Raw genomic sequence first — 22,561 nt, forward strand, 5'->3', positions numbered from 1 at the left:
GCTTTCCAATATTTGGGAAACATTGGTACAAAATCTACACTTATTACTTTCAGGCAAGCAGGTTACATTTCCCATGTGCCAAGGAAATAATTATTCAACAGCTGTGAGTCAAATAATATTTCATAATGCCACAGAAGTAAATGTTTTGTGGCAATATGCAAAAACTCAGTCACAATGTGAACCTCACAAATAGTATATACTTTTAGCATCATCATCATCCCCAGCTAAAAGTTGTTATATATACAGAAAGAGAATACATGAGTTGGACAAAAAAAATAGAACATTTTTAGCAAAGTTTTGCAAACAGTAGTTGCCTGAATAAGGTAGGTTCTTATTAAAGATAGGATATTTTCTTTAATACAAAATAGCAAAATGAATTAAAAAAATATGTGAATGAAGTGTTGTGGTTAATCAGAGTAAAGTGCAGATTGCAAATGAGGATGTATGAAGTAAACAGAAGCAGAGAAATGAACAATTGAGGGCTAAAGAGCTTAACAAACGTGTGTTCTATGTTCAATCTATATCAACATGAAATACTGAAAAAGATGTGCAGATAAGGAAAAAGCCAATGGCAGAAATTTAAAATATGTCACTGAATGTAACCTGCAAGATTCTTGCAATCATTAGTGAGATGTTGGTTTAATATGCTGCAACTGATAAGATGTTTTCTCAAGAGCAGAAATAATGTTAGAGAAGTACTGTGGGAACAAAGACCCATCTGATAGTAGACAAAGCTAGATCGATAGATCAAAAAGACTGCCTGAATGCATATAACAAAATTCACACAAATGGATTACAGGAGTGCTTGAACTGGTATAAAAATAACCATTATTGATGGAATTTATATGAAGTATAAATGGTAAAGTATATGCTGGATCTGGAGCAATATTACTGGCAACATAATACCATAATACTGGCAACTATAATCATTTAAGACAAAAGCAAATCTTGGGATTTTCCAAGATGACTTTTTCGTATTTGGGCACGTCTACTGGACATTCCTCCCACCCTTCCACTGCCAACAAACAAGCTCTTGTCCACTTGCTCTGGCTGGCGTGAACAACCGACTGGCAAGTAGGCAGATTCCATTGTTGTGAGCATGAACATAACTAGAGTCAAGCTTGGAGAGCCTGAGAATTATGCTGTGGGCACTCAGGTTAGCTCTGAGCTGCTCAGGACCATCCCTAAACTTCCTGCTCTACCTTATTGCTGGTCCTTGGAAAATAAGAATGGACGGAGTGTATTTTGTCAGCAGCAGACCTGCAGTCAAGATAGAAGTAAAATAAACTTGGTCTTTTTTATATCCCTATTTCTGTTGCCTCCAAAGAGAAGATATAAAAGTAAGGTCTTAAGAAGGGAGGCCTATTTCATATCTGTTTTATGAGGATGACCCATTTTATGTCAGAATGAGGCAGAGATGTATTCACTGATTAAAATGATTTGTTTTTCAAAGAATAGGAGTGCCATTTGGCTTAAAGAAATGTTGTAGCAGATAGAAATGGATCATCAGAAGTTTTGGACATTATGAGCTAAATACTATTTCAGCTTTATACACCTAAGCAGCATGTTAAATGGGGAGGAGGAAGAGGACCCTCTCATCATTTTAGCTCAATAACCTAATCCATTAACCAGTTGCCCGGGAATGGAAGATCTAGGTTTAAAAACCCCCTCACTTTCAGAGAGTTTGAACCTGCTTCTACCACTTCCCAGTAATGTTTTCCAGTTAACAGGCCATAGGCTAGACACTGCACAGAGGGCTTTCCAGTCCTCCTCTTAAAGTTGGCCCACTGAACAGCCAAAAGGGAAGATATGTGGAGGAAGGAGAAAAAAAGCAAGTGAGAAGAAGTATGGCTCAATGAAGTGACCAAAGGCAAATGGGATCAGCCCCAACAGAAAATGAAGAATATCTGGGGCATGAAAAGAGTAAGTATAATACTAGTCATTTCTGATGTGTTGAGATACCATGATAGGGGATACCACAGCCATGCTGTGTAATTTTGAAGTTTACACTCTTATAGGGTCATGGATCCTTCAAAGGGCAATATTGATGGGCATCTCTAAAATAGTGAGAAAGGTGAAAACATTCTAAATGCTGATGCTAATAATGCAACTATAATTGTATTCAGATAATTTGTTTATATTGGATGGGAGGGAAAGAACAAAAAACCTTTGTTTGTGCATCATAAATAATACGTCTGAATGATGTTGCTGTAGCTTTAAAAATAATTTAAACACAGAAAAGATTTGCATTACATTATACTGCAATTATGTTTTTACACTCACCAAAAGAACAACCCAGGGCATACAAAAGGGCCTGTGAATTTATAAATCCCCAAATAAATAAATACATTAGGAAAATTTCTGCCAGTAGATGACAACTGAGGGAGCAAGAAAAAGGTTTTTCTTTTGCAGATACCACTTTTTTACATCAACCAAGTCCTGTAAGTAGACATACCATTCAGTTCTGCATGCCCAGCTTTAGAAATATTTTTAACACCCCCCCACAAACATCCCTTTAAATCAGGGCTGTTCAACTGCTGGCCCCTGAGGGGACAGCACATTGCCCATGGGTCACATGCAGCCTGCAAGAGGTTAACATGCAGTCTATGGGACCCTACAGCTGTGTCTCCTACTGCTGTATGCAGTGTGGCAGGGGATGGCAAGAGCCAAGCCATGAGCCACTGGTGTAGCCTGTGCAGCAGTGGACTGTGTCAAACTTGGACATCCCCACTTCAGATGAATTCTAGGAAACATTAACATACACCCACACATCCCCTCTGTTGTGAAGCAGTTAAGGTTGCCACACACATATACACACAAAAATATTCTTATTCTACTCTTCTCCACATACCTCAATTTCACTCTGTCCTTCCATCTGTGCCACTGATATAACACTGTGTTCAGAAAGATAATTAAACTATCCAACCCAACAGCTGCTATACCATGCATTTACAACTTCTAGTATCAGAGGAATTAAAAATTGGTAAAAAGTGGTGTGCAAAAAAAAGGTGGTGGGGAAGGACAAAAATCGCTGTGTATGGTGCATGGTTTGTAGAAACTGATAGCCCTTACAAAGCAAATATAAAACAGACAAGGCCACATAAAACAAAAGAAGCTGTATTGACAAATGGAGTAACCCTTGAACAAATCTGCTGTTAATGTTTTCTCAACTATCTAAATGTATATTTATGGCTTCAAACATCTGGTAATTTAGAAGTATTCATGACAGCAATCATCTTTTTCATTCATTCATGTATATAATAGCTCTTGTGTAAATTGATTGTTTGTTCCAGAAAAACCTGGTTGAAGTCTTTTTATATAAAAATGGCATTATTTTAAGAGTCAAACTTGCACCAGATCTGAAAATGGATGGCACATTTGGAAATCCTGTGAGGAGGCTAAAACTATGGACCATATTATTTATGAAGTTACTTAAGTTATTAAACCTTGGAATCTAGTCATCAAAACAGAGTAATTAGTCTGCACAGATCACATGTGTACACATTTAAGAACCCATTTAAAGCTGATTATTCTAAATTAGGGGTGATGAAGATATGAGCCATTATCTGGCAGAAGGGGAGGGATAGAAACATTAATTGCCATGGCTTCCAGAGCTGCAGCAATTGACGCTGCCACAACTTGTCCTGCTACCAAATTTCTGGACCAATGGGAAACCCCAGAGGCCATGTACTGTGACACTGTGCATCAGAGTGGGCCTATGGACTGACTCTGCATGCTGGACTGGACCTGAAGAGTGAATCCACACTCATGACCAAACAGGCCCTGTGGTTCTCATCCTGTCCATAGGGATGTAGGGGTAGGAAAGCACTCTTCTAAATCCAGGGTGCTGTGAAATTCACAGAAAAATTCCAGGCTTGCAATAGGAATTATAAATTTAGAACAGTGAAAAAGAAGTTTAAGAAAAGGGAAAAAGTCTGTTAAAAACAGTTAAATACATAAAATATAAAGACATAAGCTATATGACAATACACAAGAAAGTAGGCACAATATTTCCACTGCAGTTATGCCACTTCACACCACTTGTATTATCTGAGATTATATTTTGGTGAATTAAGCTCTATTTGTATCTATTGATGCTTATATTCTAGCTCTACACACATCTTGACCACACGATGATAATGTGGTTATTCTTCTTTGGCCTAACTGGAATATCCTTCAACTCTCCACTCTCTTGAAAATTCAGCCTCTAAAATGATCTTCAGATATAACACAGCACTCTTTGAACCCTTCCATTAGCTGCCATGTCACATACTACATAGCCTAAATTCTGTTTGTTGTTTGCAGGGCCTTGAACTATCATATTAACCCTCCGTCCAGTTTCCATTTTCCCTCAATACTCATTCCTATCTTTGTGCCTCAGAAATGCTGTCCCATATATTTAGATTGATGGCTCTCATCCAATAAGGCAAGTCAGCACTGGTTCTGTTCTCAAAATCTAATAAAACTTCAGTGCTTTCTTCTTCAATGCAAATCAGAGGCAAATTTCCTTTTAAAAGCAATACGTATTACTGAATTTCCCCTGTCATCAAATCTTCTATGCATCCTTTGCAGTCTATTAGAAAATGAAAAGAGAAACTGTGAAAATGTATGTGTATTCTATTCAATTTTCTGACCATTTCTAGGATATTCTGATGTGCCAGAGGGCAATGTAAAAAGGGCAGTGGAGTTGACAGTACTCATCCTCTCCAGCGTCTTAGTTTACAGACTTCTAGGGGTTGAACAGAGCAGCCATAAAATAACTATAATTTGTGTCAGCAGATAATGGCCCCCATCCTATGTTTTGCTGGCAATGAAGATCATTAGCCTATTTTCTTCTGAGTGTCTAGATAATGGTAACACTCCCATCCTCTCTAGAGATGTCCTCTCTACATGGGCAGATTGAAAACTGCCATACTAGAAGGATTCTCAGATTTTGTCTTGAGGCAGCTTTAAGTTCCATTTGTGTTGCTGAAGTCTGATAAGAAAAAGTTAAGGAGGACTGAATAACTAGCTCTTGGGGCATATGTTTTGTAGAGAACCAAGTACAGCACACTGTCAGTTCTAAACACATGATTATATCCTAAATTAACTGTAGATTACCAATGTACTATTTGTGGCTCTTGTACTGAAAAACCAATTATTTTATATGAACATGGTCTGTGACTACTACTGTACTTTCAGCAAATAGATGAGAAATTTACTTATTGGAAAAACTTGATTTAGCAGTAAAAAGCTGTTAAAATTTATATTGGGGCAAACTGACAGCTGTACAACTATACCTTTCTAAGTTATAAATTCCTGTTTTTCAGCTGAATTTCAGAATTAAAGCCAAAATTCTGCAGTTTGAAAGCAACTTTCACGGAATCAGTATAAAAGCAACACCAAAATACATAGAAATCTCTCTTACTCCAGTCAGGGTATCCATTGCTCTGCCCTCTGGGGCAATGGGTATCCATTACACTGGCTCAGGAGTGGCAGTGCAGAATGCATTTCATGATATAAATCTGTCAAAAAACCAGTTTTATAATCAGAGTCATCTCTAGGGGTATGCGGGGCTTAGGGCACATCAACCTGTGCGGGGCCGGGGGCAGGCATGAGTGACCAGAATGCAGAGCAAGGAAGAGGGGGAGTGGCAAGTGGCTGGAGCGTGGAGGGGGGATAGGGCGTGGCACACGGGGGCTGCAGCAGGGCCTGTACGGCACTGTCCGTTAGGCCCCACAAGGTGTGAGGCCTGGGTCAGTTGCCCTGATTCATACCCCACTAAGGACAGCTGTTTATATAATAGGGGTCTCGATATACAAGCTTCCTGGTTGTACAGGTAAATGCAATTCCATTCTGGAATATTGAAATAAACAAGTTTTCATACCTATAATGCTGGTGTTAAAGGAAAAACAAACAAACAAACAAAAACTTACAATGCCTACATGTCATGTTTACAAACTAAGCGGAAGAACCGGGACTACCTGTAGGCCTTCTCCACTAGCATGAAACTGTTTTAACTGAGGAGCATAATGTAAGTCGTGAAAAATATTGGTCTGGACACTAGTCACAAAGGCTAATGACAGAATATGCAATAGGCCAGACCTTCTTGCCCCACCCATTATGATAGACATATACATGGGTTTGTTATTCAATTAATGCTGAATAACAAAATTTTATATTGACAATATACATTATTTTTGCTTTATTATACCATGCATATATATAGCATAATTGTATAAATATACTTTTAGTCAGTAGTTTTTAAAAGTAAGGCATTTTACTAAATCAGAATCATATTTTCTAATTTAGTAGGTGTGCAATCACATTTAATTCTATGAGGATTAATTTATGTATCAAGGGTACATAAATTGTTTTTACTTCCTCTCTTACTAGGTTCAAAATTAGATTATGTATAGTAATATAAAAAAATATCAAAAGTTGATTCAGTTTGGGTACTAAGTAGTTCACTCTATTTGGGGGCCTACCAAAAATAAATAGCGTCTCTTGCGGGATTTAAAATACTCATATTTTTTGCCAAAAAAATGATACCAAAGTAGTCTCTATTATATTTATTTATCATGTTTTTGCATTTTTAGACTAAGGTGAGAAATGCAGTGGCTTCTGAAGGGGACTGAGGTACTGAGACTGCATTGCTGCACTGAAGATCAGAAATAGTAACAAATCACAGAACTCTAAGTAGTCAGATGTCCTTTGTAAACAGGTAGATACCTATACATATCCATCCTGCATTTGTACCAGTGATGGGAGGAATAAGCTTTAATCTTTTTACCCCCTCCATTCCCAATATCCATGCAAGTAAAGGATGTAGTAAAAAGATTTATGAGCATCAGACGCCAGAGTCTCTTGAGCTGAAAGCCCTATTTTGAAGCTCTCAGGCTTTGCAACATCTACACCTGAGTGACAGCTCAGAAATAACCATTACTGGTTGAGGGCTTTGGTGATTAAGGATGCCCCTTAGTAGTTTAGTTTTCTCCTCAGGAGAGATACAGGTTTTGTCTTTGTGTTCATCAAGACCTAATGGCCCCACCCTTCCATGGACAAACTAGAATCTGACCTTTAGTAATTAGAAGTTTGATTATTGCTAGTATAACTGCTAAGGGCTATACAAAACACATAATTACTACAGACTGGCCAAAGAAAAGCAGCAATAGAGAGTCATTATACAAGAGTAAGCAATGTGCATGTGGTATCTGTAGAGTATACAGTAAACATTAAAATATGTTAAATGATTTTCAAGCTTAAAAAGAATGACACCTGCAAGAGCTGTAACTAAATCTATAGCGCATGATGATGCATACCTCAAAGTATGCCATTTTGAATTTGGTTAAGTCAAGCATGAAATACACTGTAGAAAAATTCAGCAGTATTAAAAAAGATTAGGTATCAGTGCCACTGATGGGCTTTCCATCACTACTTAGGAATACAAACTCCGGTTGTGATCCAGTTGAAAAGAAAACAAGGCTGACTGATGAATGGATGCTGCTTTACATCTTCTGGCAACAAGTGGCTTTCTTAGGTTCTTCTAATAATAATAGCTGTAGTTCTAAATATTTTGCAGCAATCTAAAACAGTTGAGGGACAGCCTAACAGACTGTAGTGTTAAAATTTAAGGTGTTGCTACCTGGTTATTTAGATTTCTCTAAAATGTGTTCACCCACAGCTCTTAGAATACATATACAATATCAACAACTTCATCCAAAATTGGATCCAAATCCAGCAGCGAACTGTGGAATTCTCTTCTGTCTGGGCACACAAATACTGCTAGTTTGATAGCTATTATCACACAGGTAAACAGTAAAGCATAGCTATCAGATCAGCATGAGATGGACAGTTCATGTAGCAATGTATATGGGAAGGATAGGAAGAACGCTCAGGAACCAGACTCTCATTCTGCGTGCACTGAGGGGTTTGCTTGTTGAAAGCAACATCAAACACTTGCACATAAGCTTGCGACTTGCACAAAGTAATCTTCCAAGGCTCTTGGCTCCCAGTGGCCATGGTACATTGTATTGAATGACTGCTTAATGCCCTCACGCCTGCTTAATAGGGATGTGCGAAACAGCACCATTTCGTTTCAACTTCCATTTCACCATTTCAATGGGACCGTGCTTTGTTTCGAGTTTCATTTAATTTTGAAAGCACCGTTCCATTGTGTTTCATCTACACTGTTTCACTGTTTTGATGTTGTCTGGATGTTTTGCCCATAGCCTATAATGGGGAAGCACAAAACTGCCTATAACCTTGTCAGTTTTTGGCAGATTGGGATGAAAATAGCAGGGAATCTTGCCACTTCTGATGGCATGAAGCCTTCAATGTTTCAAAGAGATAGGTGGAGGAGTTTCTGGGAAACTGTACCTCAAGCTTTTGACAATCAAAACTTATGTCACGTGTATATGTTAAGGCACAGCAGGGTGAAAACTACAGACATGGTAGCCCCTGCTGAGGCCACAAAGCCTGCCAGCTTTCAAGGATATAGGTGCAGGGGTTTCTGGGAAACTGCACCTCAAGCACCGGCCAGTGAAATTTCACACAACCCTACTGCTTAGTCCCCTGCCTGGTGGTTAGGATACATTCCTGGGAAGTGCAAAATGTGGGTTTAAATCCCTTCAGGGTGGGCTAGGCCTAGAACCCAGGCCTCCCACTTCCTAGATCTTAAATTCTGGGACATCGTGCAAAAGCTGGGCACCATGACTGAAATCAGTGCTGCTCTCTGCCAGGTAACTATCCCTGTTGTGAGAGGATCCAGACATGATGCAAGCATATGCAGAGAAGCTGTTCACTGAGAAAATGGAAGGGCCATAGTACTGTCCTCTAGAATGGTAAAAGGCTGCCCACTGCCAAAATGGGAAAGATATTTGTTGCCCTGGGTGGAATAGGACGACACACTTGAGGCTGGATATGTGCTAATGGGCTTGTGGCAGCAAAAACAGACATCTTAGAGATGTAATAGGATATAGAATGTTACATCCATCTGTGGCATAATGATTTCCTATGTTCCCCAGGGCAGTATGGCTCTGAGCCATCCACAGTACAAGACCATGCCTAACAGGCCATTTACTTCTTAGTAAGATAGCTATAGTTATGAATATTCATTAAAATCTTTAACAGATGCTCTGGAAAATTCCCAAGATCTAATTTTAAATGAAGTCTTCAGACACCGTGCTACACATGAAATCCAGGATTACAGGCATTTCTGAAAATCCAATCAACATTTCCCAATGAGAACGAAGTGTTAAAAAAGAGAAAGTTAGGTAAACCTTGTAAGTAACAAAGCAATAGGGCTACTTTGTACCACCTTCAATCATGGTGAGCAGTTCTTTGTGTGAGAAGTTCCTCTGATTTTGATTAGGCTACTGCTGATTTTTTTAACTCCTGCTATCAAATAGCTGCCTCCTCTCTGAGTGAGGGAATCCTGACAGGACACAAGAATAAGTGTAAACTGTCCCTTGAGAGAATGAGAAAAGAATATGTATTTCCTTGTGCATAATATTCCCTTGTGCACAGAGTGATTTAAAGGTAAGATCAAAGAATGAGCCCTATGGGTGCATCCTGATGATTGTGCATGTGCAGTTTGTGGTGCCTCAAAGCAGTTCCAGGCATTGCTAACCACACACAGCACATGTGTACTCATTTGCCACACTGCTAGTTTGCAGTGCAGCAGTTTTAATTTGGCACCACTGAAAAAAGTGCTGTGGTGCATGCAGCAGTAGTGTGCACCACCAGAACAGACCCGGGCTGGCCAGAGTGCACTATGGCTGCCAACCAGGCTATGAGTGGCTGGCTTGGCACCGCTGCTACCCTGGGAGGCCCCCAAGACCTCAGGTAAGGCTGCTGGGGCCATCACAGGTGCTGGCCCCGGACTCCCCTACCCCACTGAGGTTACCTGGGCGTGTCCTGGAGTGCATGGGTAGAAGCGTGCTTGGGGACAAATAGCAGCGGCACAAATATGTGGCACTGATATTTAACCCACAAGAAGTGCATGTGTGCTCTTTGGGGATGTATCCTATACATTTAATTTACAACATAATTGTTGTACAAACAATCTGATTTGTGCTGGAGACTGGATATGTTAGCTCATATAGAGTGTATGCCACAGTTCATACATCAGCAAGTTGAAATAACTAGATCTAACTCAATTCAAATGCCTTAGTGCTTTCCTGTGCTGATAGAGTATGAGATTCTTTAATTATATTCCAATCTGTTATGCTTTGATCATTAAGAGAAAATAAATAAAATAAAAATAACAGATGCTTGCTTCCAGACATCAGGAAAACATTCTACCATAATAAAAAGAAAACTTTATGAAGAAACTAGGGATTGTAATAGCATATTTATAATGATAATAATAAATAGGGCAAGAATCCACCACCCTTCCACACACTTGGTTTCATTGGAAATTACTGCATAGAAAGGTCCTGCCCAGCATGAGCAAGAGTAGCAGAATCTGGCCTTTGGCAATACTTACTATTCATACAGCACCATCATAAGGACCTCTCAAGATGCCTAACAAAGCTATATGTAAGCATTATGAGACTAAATTAGAAATACAGAAATGTCCAGGGCCAAATTGTCATGTTTCATCAAACTATAGACTTTGTATGACATATCATGTTTAATTTAATCCATTAAAAGGTTATTTTAATTTATCTGAAAGCAAGAAACTTCACACCATGCTTGTTTTAAGAAAATGCCAAAGAAATTATTGCATCATTAGTTTAACTAGTCATAAAATGAAGACGTTCCCAGAACAGCAATTGGAGACTGATAATAAAAATGTAAAGAATGGTTAGTTTTGTGCTGTGACTGTACTTAGGAGCATGATACAAATTACTAATTATTTTCTTTAAGAAAAAAATAGCCACAGGAAATAGGGTCAGTGATCTTGCCTCGCATTAACACATTAAGAATTTCTTTTTATAGCTATTTGAAGGAAACAAGTATGAATATATTCATCTTCTTTAAAATGTATTAAAACTAAAAAGTTCTGAAGACCATATTTTGCCACAATTTTCTGCCACTGATTTCAGTGGTAGCTTTTATACACACAACTTTAAACAAAATTTGTAATTGAGACGATAGCTTCAACACATAAAATAAAAACAATTCAGTAAACAAATGTTATTAAAACACAAAAGGTAGTGTAGGAAGAAAAGATGAAGATCTTCACTGGGATTATCATGCATCAACCATTTTTCTTTAAATTTTACAAGTGGCAAGCAAGTATAGTGTTTTTCTCCCAATATGAATTAATAATGATGAATTATGTAGATCCCTAGTCCTTTGAGACACTAATACAACACTTTCATTTTTACTTCTGAGCTCTTTACTTATTACATTAATTCAGATCATTCTCCTCCATTACAGGAAGAAAAAACTCTTTCTATTAAGCTAGAGCCTCACCACAGCATGGGATGTGCCCACAGATAGCTAAGGAATTGGTGTTTTTAATGTTTTTTAAGTTTATACTGATTTTTTTTTTTTTTTTTTTAGAGGTTTTGGTTCAAATCAAGATTAGGGTTTAGATTTAAGTGAAGTTACAGTTAACCAAGTTATTGTAAGAATAAGTTTTCTACAAGTATATAGATCTGTATAAGTCTTGTAATATCATTTATAACTTATTGACCAAACCAGGAAGAAATCTCGCAGGAAATGCTATTTTCATGAGTTTACAGTTGATTCAGAACCAAAACTGAGAATTAGATTCATTCTCATTTTGAATCTGGCACAGAAACAAAATTATGCTGATGACTTCTTCAAGAAAAATCAAGGAGCTATATAGACCATCACTACCTTTGGTGTTACATATACCTTAGAATACAATCCATATCATTCCTGATAGGGAGGAAGAGAAGAATGAAGACAGTATAAAGACAGAGAATAAGATCCAACGTAACTATATATGCCTTGTGGTCTTCTTATTATGATAAAAAAAGAATCATCTATCTATAAGCTATCATTCACAAAAACTATAAACAGTGTATAAATACATTGATATCACTTAAATTATTTTAAAAACTTGTAAAAACCTACCAAAAATTCCAAACTGGCCAATTTCATTGTGCAACAATTCATACAACTCTACTGAATATCTACTAATTTTGCTTCTCTCCCTAACTTTATGCATTAAACTGAATATCATTTCAGCATTGGTCAGTTAGACTGAACTTAATTCTCTCTTTCCTTGTGTAACAGGGGGCTCCCTCAGGGCCAGTCTACCAACTGCCTGCCCACCTGTTTCCAGGCCAACCACCTGCCTCCTCTCCTGCTATGCCTTGATGATATATTATTATGTTGTTAATTAGACAGGAGGCTGCCCATTTCTTGCCCCAATGCCCGGGGGCACTATCTGCGGCTCCGTTCCTTCCCTATGTGGCTCCAGTCCTCCCCTACACCACAGCCCAAGCTTTGCAGATGGCATCCAAAGTTCTTATCATCACCATCCTCACACTGGGCCCCATAATCCTACAATCCAGACCCCCAACTAGGTTCTCTCCAATCAGGTGACCTACTCCACCCTCATTCTGGGCTGCCTAGCTCCCTGAACTCTTTCCACTCTCAGATGTGGTCCCCCTGGGACCTTTGGCCACACAGGCCCTGGCCTAACCTCCAAGGCCAGTCGGAAACCCCAGGCCCTCAGCTCTGGGCATCTCTCATGGTGGGCCCCTGGCCCTTTTGACTGTTCTGGTCCTGGCCCCAGCACTGACCAGTTGAAGGTATTCTAAGTCAGGCTTTTGAGCCTATAGCCCACTCTCTAACCTGGGTCCACCTTCTTGGCCCAACTATGGGTTAACTTACCCGGTTGTGGGAGCTGGGGTTAAGGCTCCGCAATCCACTTTTCACCGGGGTGGTAACTGGTCTGGTATTTCCTGGGGGCTCCTGCGCCACTCAGAACCCCACCAGGCCACCTACTCCTGGCAGGGTGCAGTTTTAGGTCATGCCCAGGACCAGGAGCCTCCAAACCATCCCCTACAGCTCCTGCCCTTACCTCTAGGCTGTTGCATGCAGCCTTGCAGTCAGGCAATGTTTCTGCCTGGCCTGCCAACAGCAAACTGCTGTGTTTATATAGGCGGCCAGAGATCTAAAATGGCTGCCACAATCAAGCACCTGCTGGCTGCTTCGCTCAGCCCTTAAAGCGGCAGGCACCAGCAGTGTCCTGCCACATCTTGGTTGTTTGGTTAACTGTTAATGTACTTCTGACTTTATGATATGATAAATATTTTATTTTTACCTTTGCTTCAATCTGCTTAGTATCTGGATTTTGGAACAAAAACTTGATTTTGCTCTTGCCATCATCTGAAGAGCCTTTAAGTTGAGAAAACTTGTACCTCCAAAGTACAGCCTAAAGAAAACAAAACATATAGAGATTGGTCAGAATAGGTATTATATAAAAGTGAATTAAAAATATAGGATGTTCCATGAACCTTTATAACCTACCTATGGTACATAATTAAACCAATGTAGTGCTCACTAGCCTGAAATCCCTTTGATCATATAGATATATTATACTTTGGCAGTGGCTGATTCAGATCAGTCATACTGCATTTGTGCAATTTTCTTTGAAACCCCTTTAGCTCTATTCAACCCTGGTTAACAAAAAGAAAGGGTCACTTAATCCACTGCGATGTCAAAAAATAAAGGCCTTTATTCCCCTGTGGATAAGTCACACACATCTTTTAAGTGCTAACTTGTCTCAGAATTTCTCTCGTTTATTTCCATAAAAGAAATTATTAATATATATATATATATATATATATATATATGCATAAAAAAAAGAAGCAAAATTAAAACAAATACTTATTTTCCAAATGTAGTAAGAGAAAACAATGTAGTAATGAAAACCAGCAATATGAACTGGGAGCTTAACTGTGGAGAGTATAATCAAGTCTATGCTTAAATTCAAGTTCATGAAAAACCTATTAAAGTAAAAAAAACAAAACAAAAAAAAAAAAGACAAGAATTACATGGGTGAAAATAAACATAGTGAAGTGCTTTGCTGAGCTTTGAAACCAGGCAGAAATCCCAGAGGAATAACTGTTTTCACAAAATTACTGTTGATTCAAAGCTAGAACTGAAAAATAAACCCCTTCCAACAGCAGTATAAGTACCCAGTGCAGGGCACTTGGGGTAACTACCGCACACAGGGGCAGTGGCAACTTTGGTTTGTCACTGCCACTACAATCACAATTGAATGGCTGCACAAAAAGCTGTTTTTTTATCACAATCCCCCAACCCTATCCCCATTAGAGCCCCCTAGTTATACTACTGCCTTCTAATTTTTATCCTGGCACAATGCTTAGTGCTCAACACCTTCAGGACTGAGCAGCAAATCCAAAATTTAAAATTATGACCTAACATACCAAACATAGCAAATTAATATATGATTGTTATAATACTGTTATTGATTAACTGTAATAATTGTACCTGTTAGATACTATAAATATTTAAAAGAACATATTTTAGTTTTGATCTAGTGTTATGGATAGATACTTGAGAAACGAAATGTTATGCTATATTTAACCTCATGTGAGGAGGACAAGCTAATTATATATTGCTTCCCACAAATTTTCTCTTGTTCAGTCTAAATGAAGTATTTTTTGACCAGCAGATTATCTGAGGTGTTAAAATCTTTCATTGTGGGATAACAAAACTTCATGTTTAACAAGACTCTGCCCTCTTGTAGTTTGTTGGTATTTTGAGGAGACATTAATTTCATGGACTTTTAATGACAAACACTGAAGGTAAGAAGTTTTGTTAATTTTTTCATCTAATGGTCTGTAAACGAATTATTTTGGCTTAAGTAGCATGACACATTCATCTGTGCTCTTTGACCACAAGTAGAAACCATTTATCTATTTGGAAATCAGCATTTTAGAATTAGAGATGATCTAGAACTTCCATTACCATAAATCAGTCTGGTTCCCTTGGATACAATGAAAATCTATGAGTTTATACTAGCTGATGTTCTGGTTTCGTATTTTTACTCCCTTTGAAATAAACAAAGTCATCTCTATTAGAAGCTGTTTTAATAACTGCTAAAAATAATAGCAATCTATTTATATATCAAGACAAAACAAAACTGTGGAAATAACAAATGCATCCATTTGCCTTGAGAATTTTAGTTTTGTATTTACTATGTAATGACTGAAGATTGCTGCTGCAAGTAAAAATTGCAGTGCTACATAACTTGGAATATCAGCCCCATGTAAGAAAAAAACTCAGTAGATACAGCACCTCTTTCATTCTGTAGGTGATCTTCAACTATTACAAACAGAATTAAGCACATATTGCTGTATATAAAAAAGAGGAGACTGAAAATCCATGTGAAACTATACCATATACATTTGAAATGCCTTCTCACTGGAACATCCTATCCTATTCCACAGGTTCCAGGGTTCCAGTGCAATTCCCTTGTATCTTGTACTGTCTTTCCCACCTGTGCAAAATTAGGGCATAACACATCTAAATAGCTATCAAATCATATTGATTATATTTCACATACACATTTCATTCACTTTTTACATGTTTTCAGGATTGTGCAAAATGCATTGGAACTGGAAAGTCAAGCCCCTTGTTTTGCTGGAACAACAGCAAACCTTAGTACAATAATTTACTTCTCATATGTAACGTTAGAAAGCTAATGTTGGACCCTATGTTCCAGGAAAAGTGTATTCAAAGAAGCAAGTTGTCTTTAACTTGGTATGGGCAGACTGGAAAAAAAAATTGGTTAGCTAAATTACTTTTAGACACACTAAAACTGAAGGCCCTTTATGATATATCTTCTCTAAACCTTTTGAGAAGGAAAAACTGAGACTCTACATATGCCTATAAAGCCAAAACCACAAAATGGTGCACATGCAATTTAGGCCTAACAGGTGGTTTTACATGCCTGTGTCCAAAATTTAGATCCTCAAAACCCATACTTGGTTGCTGTTTAGCCTATGAAGCTCCAAAAGCTCCTAGAAATTTCTAACCTTAAAATGTCCAAGTTTCCATTTCTGCATTTCTGAGCATGGTTACGACTGCCTTACTCTTAACAGAGCTGAACACAAAAACACTTATGCCAAAATCCTGCTGGGTTTCACAAATCTATCTCACCTACAAGACCTCATCCAGCAAGCATTTTCAGACCAAGACTGATGGATCAGACTCAACAAAACACATGATGTGGGCGGTAGAGATGGAGAAATAGGTAGGGTAAGAAATTTCATCCAGGTTCTAGGAGACCTGGATACAGTTTCTTCATTTGCTTGAGGATCAGTCTTCAGGACACTGCTCTAATCAATTAAAAAAAAAACATAATGGGGTGTGAAGATAGTGAACTAGAGACTCCCTAGCTTAGTACTTATGACACTCACCAAAGGAGGTTAGAGATACGAGTTTTCATCCCTGCTTCAATGGTTACTTAACATAAAATACTGAAATATTTGTTGGAACATTAGGGGTTATATACAAGATTTCTCTCTGACACACAGATTGTTCTGGTGAATGCCGTATGCCCTAGACATGCTTTCCTTTTTTGGCCCATTAATCTATTGCCTAAATTTACTGGCTAAAAGGGAAAAGGGAAGTTTCTCCTCCTCCCCTGTCTTAAGACCTCCTTATTTTTTGAAAGAGAAGACTTAATCCAGAAGATGATTCAGCACTTTGAGTCCCAAGTAGAAGTAGCACCCTTTCTGCAGAATATTATTCATACCATAAAGATACAGTCATAAGGGTCATTCTTTCTCATGAGACTGTCTCATGAGACCATATTTTCTAGCATATCGTATACCTCAAAATAAAACATATATCTTAATTTTGGGAAGGCAAAATGAAGAAAAAAAGATTTTTCAAGTCTTATGGTTGCATACAGTTCAGATTTTGCCCCCTACTGTGTGGAGCCATAACTCTAGAAAAATCTTTTTTTTCCCTGCTTAGACAAAAGCTACTGTTTCAACCCTTTCAAAGTTTTCAAAGTTGTGAATAGTTCTTGGCTGTTCTGCCAGATGCTAATACCGTAGCTGCTGCTGAAGGCTGGACTCCATGGGAAGATCTAGGATTTTGAAAAAGACCTAAAAATAGTTTGCAGGACTGTGAAATGAGAAAAAAAATAGACCAGGAGTAGTGGAACAACAATTGCTGAAGAAGAACAGCTTGACTAGTAGAACATCAAGACCATTAAAAAAAAGAAGAGTGGATCATTAATTTGAGTAAAAAGCAATTAGCAGAAATGTAGCATATTCTAATGAGTCATAAAATCAACTGACTCCCTCAGTACAGACTGAATAGAAATGCCACTGCTGCTATCCTGGGTAGAAAAATCAACCTCCACATTTAAGACATGCAGTCAAAAAATTTAAGACTATGTATTAAGTATAGCCTTTAACCGATAACATTTTCCACCCAGCATTTTTACAGCAGGTGTAAAATGGCAACAAAAAGAACAAAAAAATGGTTTTCACAGAATTTTTTTTCCATGGAGTTTTTGCATTAGTCATGGTAAAAAGAAGACTCAGAATTTCTAGGAATCTGTGATGAAGATATTAGTTCTCTTATGAACAACAATAGAAGGTGGAAGCAAATGTTAATCACACATTAAAACAGTGCAGTACTGTACTAGAGAGTATAATCATCACACAAAAATCTATTGCATGTTAGTGAGCAGTACTGTTGACAATACAACACAGACCATTGTAGTACCTATGAATGTATGACTTAGCCTATGGTCAATATTGCATTTGATAAATAAATAACATAAACACAAAATGTGTCTCACTGTACAGTAATACAAATAATGATCCAAACTACTAGAAACATTAGTAGTGATTATTGTGTCAAAAATCTTCCAGATAGCACCCAGATTGCTATTGGTCATGATTGGGATGAATTCCTTCCGTCTGATCACTCAGAAATCTGCATACCTAACCATCAGATTAATTTTCTATTCACATTCTGCTTTTGCCTTCCTTAGCATACCTTCTCTGCTTCTCTCAATCACACTCTGAATCACTGCTTTACACAGAATGGGCATATCCAGATGAGTGTGGATGTGCAATATGCAGAACCGCAGACCCATCTGCAGTGCCACATATGCAGGCATTCCCCATGCTGCTAATTTTTAGTGTAGGTAGGGGGTTGACCCCAGGAGATCCAAGGGTGAAAAAAAGCCATGCCTAAAAAAAGCAAGGCAGTGCATGTGGCAGCGGTGTGTCTTGCCCAAAATTGGAACCTGGCCAGCCAGAGCCACACTCCAGCTGCTGGCCAGGCTCCCTGCTGCAGGACTGCCATGGCTGCAGCTCTCAGAGTTCTGCAAGACCCCAAGTAAGGCTGCTGGGGCCAACATAGTTGCTGGGCACAGCTTCCCCTACCTCACCTAGGGTGTACCATGAGTCAGAGTGCATGTGGTATGGACATTCGCTGGGGACACATTGTGCTGCTGCTGTTTATCCCTGGTGAAATTCATGTTCCTGTTCATGAAGACACATCTAATGTTTCTGTACTTTTAGGGTAAATCAGACGATGGGGAAAAAAAAATCAAATCTCAGTTCATTTTAACATTTACAGACCTTCTTTCAGCTGTGAGAAAAAGATTCCCTTTGAAAGGTGGGAGTCAGGCACGCGAACAACATAACCTGTCCAGCAAAGTTGGTTTTGGATGATCATGGCCTCAATGCTGTTGGAATATGCTTTGGCCAAGATGCTGATGTTTGTGCATCTATCCTCCCAGCTAATTCGAAGGATCTTGTGAAGGCACTGTTGATGGTACTTTTCCAAGCTCTTGAGATGTCTTTTGTATGTGGTCCAAGTTTCTGACCTATACAGCAGAGTTGGGATGACAATAGCTTGATAAACCAAGATCTGTGTTTCAGCAAGGATGTCATGAATTAAGTAGACTCTCTTACTCAGACGTCCAAAGACTGCGCTTGCACATTTCGAGCAAAAATGTGGTATGAGTGATATAGCCATAAGAATATTTGTATAAAAGCTAATGATGATTCACACGAGAGATGTATTCATAACCACCCTGAAAACTTTTTGGGAGTTTTGAAGACATCCAGTAAGGCTGTCAAAAGATATCTTATTTGAGGTGGTTCTGATTGTCCTGGGTTTTGACTTAGATCAAAACACAAGCAGCACAGCCCTTTACATGTCACCCTTCTAAGCAGTCTTGTGGCTCTTTTGCCAGCAGGTGACCAGCCAAGGCTTGTCCCAGAAATGACACACAGTTAAGTGAAATGAGCCACAATGAACTTACAAAGCATGGAGCCATGTCCCTGTGAAAAAACAACAACAACTAGGAGCGTATTTTATCCAGCATACTCCACAGGTACAGGAGAATGCGTGTGAAAGTCTGTAGAATTCTGGAATAAAGGGCTTTCTCCCTGGAGAAATGCAAGGTCTGTTTACAACTGAAGAGAGCTGAAGTGATACCATGCGACTAATGTGACTGATGTTAGAGGCAAGGATTTCTTAGAGTTCTATCTTTTATTGGAACATCTTCAATGTTGGGATAGAGTTAGACAAACTTTTGAAGTCAGGTCAAGTGACCAATCAGGTAATATGACTAATCACACACAACATCAGGGAAGTCAAGAATACGAAGTACTATACCATTTCTTGAGAGTAAAACACAAGCTGAAATATTTCTTCATAAACTATTAGTCAAATTTTGAGTAATACCTTTTGGAAAAATTATGTCTAGAACCAGAAGCCAATCTGCTTTAGCTGTAGCATTTTTAAATTATTTATTTTACCAGTAGTAGCTATGAGTCTCAAAGCGTAGGTGTTATTTTGCTAAGCACTCTACAGCAACCTCTGCTTGGCATCCTCTGTTCATGTAAAAAACAAAAACAAAATAGCAAGAAACTCAGATATTTATTTGTATGGTTCTTTAATATCAGTGCACAAATGAAAGCAAGTACACTATTCTAGGAAGCAGAACAGCTCCATACACATACATTAAATACTTTTAAAAAAAGTAATATCACAAATGAACTTAAAATCTCCTGAGATGAATGTTCTGGCCATGTCAATAAAGCTTCCAGTGTTCAGAAAATCTAAGTTAAACTATGCATATATATTAAAAAAGCACATAATAGCAAAAAGCATATATTAGAGTTAGCACACTTAACAATTGTTTTCAATTCCCAAACAATTGCTTGGGAATAATTTTCTATGAATTATATTCAAAATCTAGAGCTGTATAATAATACAGGCATAAGATAACTACAGAGCCTTAATCCCAGTGAACAATAGAACATAAAACCAAGAATAAAACAATAAAAGTAGCCGACCATCAGACATAAGACATGGCCTGAAACTGTGCTACACGATGGTAATATAAAAAATTCAATAGGTACAACATGTCCTTGATGAAGTCAAAGGGGTCTTTGTTCTTAATATCAGTGACATATGGCAGGACTGTCCAACTGGCAAATGATTTAATTGCTTCAGATGTAACAGCAGCCAGGAACTCCAGGCTCCCCCTCCTTTTGGCTTCCCTTGCCCCAGGAGGCAGAGCAGTACAGCACAGCCAGCCTGAAGTGTTAAGGTAGCTTGTAGCCCAGGGTGTCTGAGTGGTGCAGTGCAGCTGAGGAACTCATGGCCAGGGAGCAAAGGGTGAGTTGGGGTGCCCCAGCATGCACAGGGATGCACGGAGGGCAGCGGGGGGAGGTGCAGGGTGCAGTGATGGGGGGTGGTGGCCATGCTGGTCCCAGCCCCATAGCCCTTGCGAGTGTGGCCCAAGGGGTGTGTAGTCCCCAGGCACTTAGAAGTTAGACAATCCTGGCAGAAGGATTTTGCGCCAAATCTTTTCAGTAAGAAAACAAAATGATTGACCACATACCTGGTATATTTTATATTCATTGTAACATAGTTATTGCCTATCATGTCCAGTCCAGGCTATATTGCTATAATTGCCCACTAGCTGCATATTTATATTTTGTAGGTACAATGTAAGACTGCTAGAAAAATTACATGGGGAAGAAAAGCTATTATCTCCAGCTTGGCTTCTCACTGTCTTACAATATTTGGAAAGGTATGCCCCCTTCATGCTACTTACAGAAGATTTGTTCTTCCACACAGCTTAGAAAATGTTTTCAGTTATAGTTGACTCATAGGGAGTTTTTCTACTTACCGCAGTCAGTTCACATTCCTGAGCTAAGAATACGTGTTTCTTAAAACATGTTACGTTTCCATCATACAACAAGAACTAATTTAGTGTCTATTATAGTCAAATAGAAGCAACAGAGAAATAGTAAGTATTTCTTCACAGTTTCATGATTATTCTCATGCTGTATATATATGTCCAACAGTGATATAGGGAATTATAAATTCCCAAACACCAAACACACTCAAAGTAATAATCAGGTCTGTCTGTGTTTAATGTACTTAACATACTCCTTGACAAGTTCTGAAACATGAAAGTATCATGTAGTCAATTAGTTTTTCCATGACTACTGGTTTAATACAGTCAACACTTAAGGGGCCTTCTACAATTATACTAAGGCTATGCTTCATCAATTTAGGAGCTATGGAGTAAAAGAAAACTATCAGGTATCCAGTGTATTGAATAAAGAATTGTCTTCATGTTAATTACAACAGAGTCATGCCTCTTTTCTAGTACATTCTGCACTATGGGTCTATTCTGTACCTGCAAAAAAAACCTTACTTATGTACTCACTGACTTGCTGAAGTAGTATAAATCAGGTATGGTAACTGAATGTGCACACAACTAATAAGGTAAGCAAAGGCCCTTCTACATGTGCAGGTGAAGGTATGATGATATCTCATGTGTGATCCATATAATCACACCTCCTGCCATACCATACATGCATGGCAGGAGGTACAATTGTGTGGATCATGTATTAGATCCCATTACACCATATTGTCAGGGAAGGGGGAACCCAATTTGGGGCTCCCCCTGCACTGACAAGAAGCAAACATCCCTGGCTGGGAGCCCAGGTCAGCTGATGGGGCTCCCAGCTACAGAAGCACACCATGTGTTCTCAGGGCTGGGACACCCATCAGCTGATCCAGGCGCCATAGCTCTCAGCTATGGGGGCACCCCAGGAGTCCCTGCAGCAGGGAAACTATAGTTGCTGCAATCTCTCAGCCGTGAAGGTGCATGGAGCCCCCATAGTAGAATACCTGTGAGCTGGGAGCTCCGAGGCTCAGGGGTGCACATGTGCTCTACCACTGGGAGGTCCAAGCTACACGGGCCCCTGACCACATATTCAATTGATAGAGTGATAGGAAGCAGCTACAACATTATTGCACATATTTTGTGGAATAACTTTGTATCTTATTCCTTTTTTATCATTAATTGATTGAATTTTCTATATATGTTGAATAGACAACCATAAGTTTGCACCTTTCACCATCACCATCAGGATAAAACTGATTGGTAATTTGGGCCTCTGGGTTGCACTTCTATGTGGCTCCATGCCTCATATGAAATTGAAAGAGATTGCATTCCCATAAAGTGGCACGTTGTCCATTTGCTAGCAGTAGTATGGAAATTACTAGAATCAAAATCTTGTTCATACTCATTAGGTTCTGCTGTCAGTCTTACAGGAAT

The 22,561-nt window shown here is 38.8% G+C and overlaps 1 protein-coding gene across 1 annotated transcript in view; it reads right to left on the reverse strand.

Moving 5' to 3' along the window:
• SNTG1 (syntrophin gamma 1) overlaps positions 1 to 22,561 on the reverse strand; it is a gene marked incomplete at its 5' end in the record, with an annotated part of 87,093 nt that overhangs the window by 3,333 nt on the left and 61,199 nt on the right. Inside the window, one exon of the mRNA XM_025214786.1 lies at positions 13,232 to 13,342. Coding sequence (XP_025070571.1) covers positions 13,232 to 13,342 — 111 coding nt within the window. The remainder of the gene's footprint in view (positions 1 to 13,231; positions 13,343 to 22,561) is intronic.

Source organism: Alligator sinensis, unplaced genomic scaffold (assembly GCF_000455745.1).
Source record: "Alligator sinensis unplaced genomic scaffold, ASM45574v1 scaffold1007_1, whole genome shotgun sequence".
NCBI lineage: Eukaryota > Metazoa > Chordata > Crocodylia > Alligatoridae > Alligator > Alligator sinensis.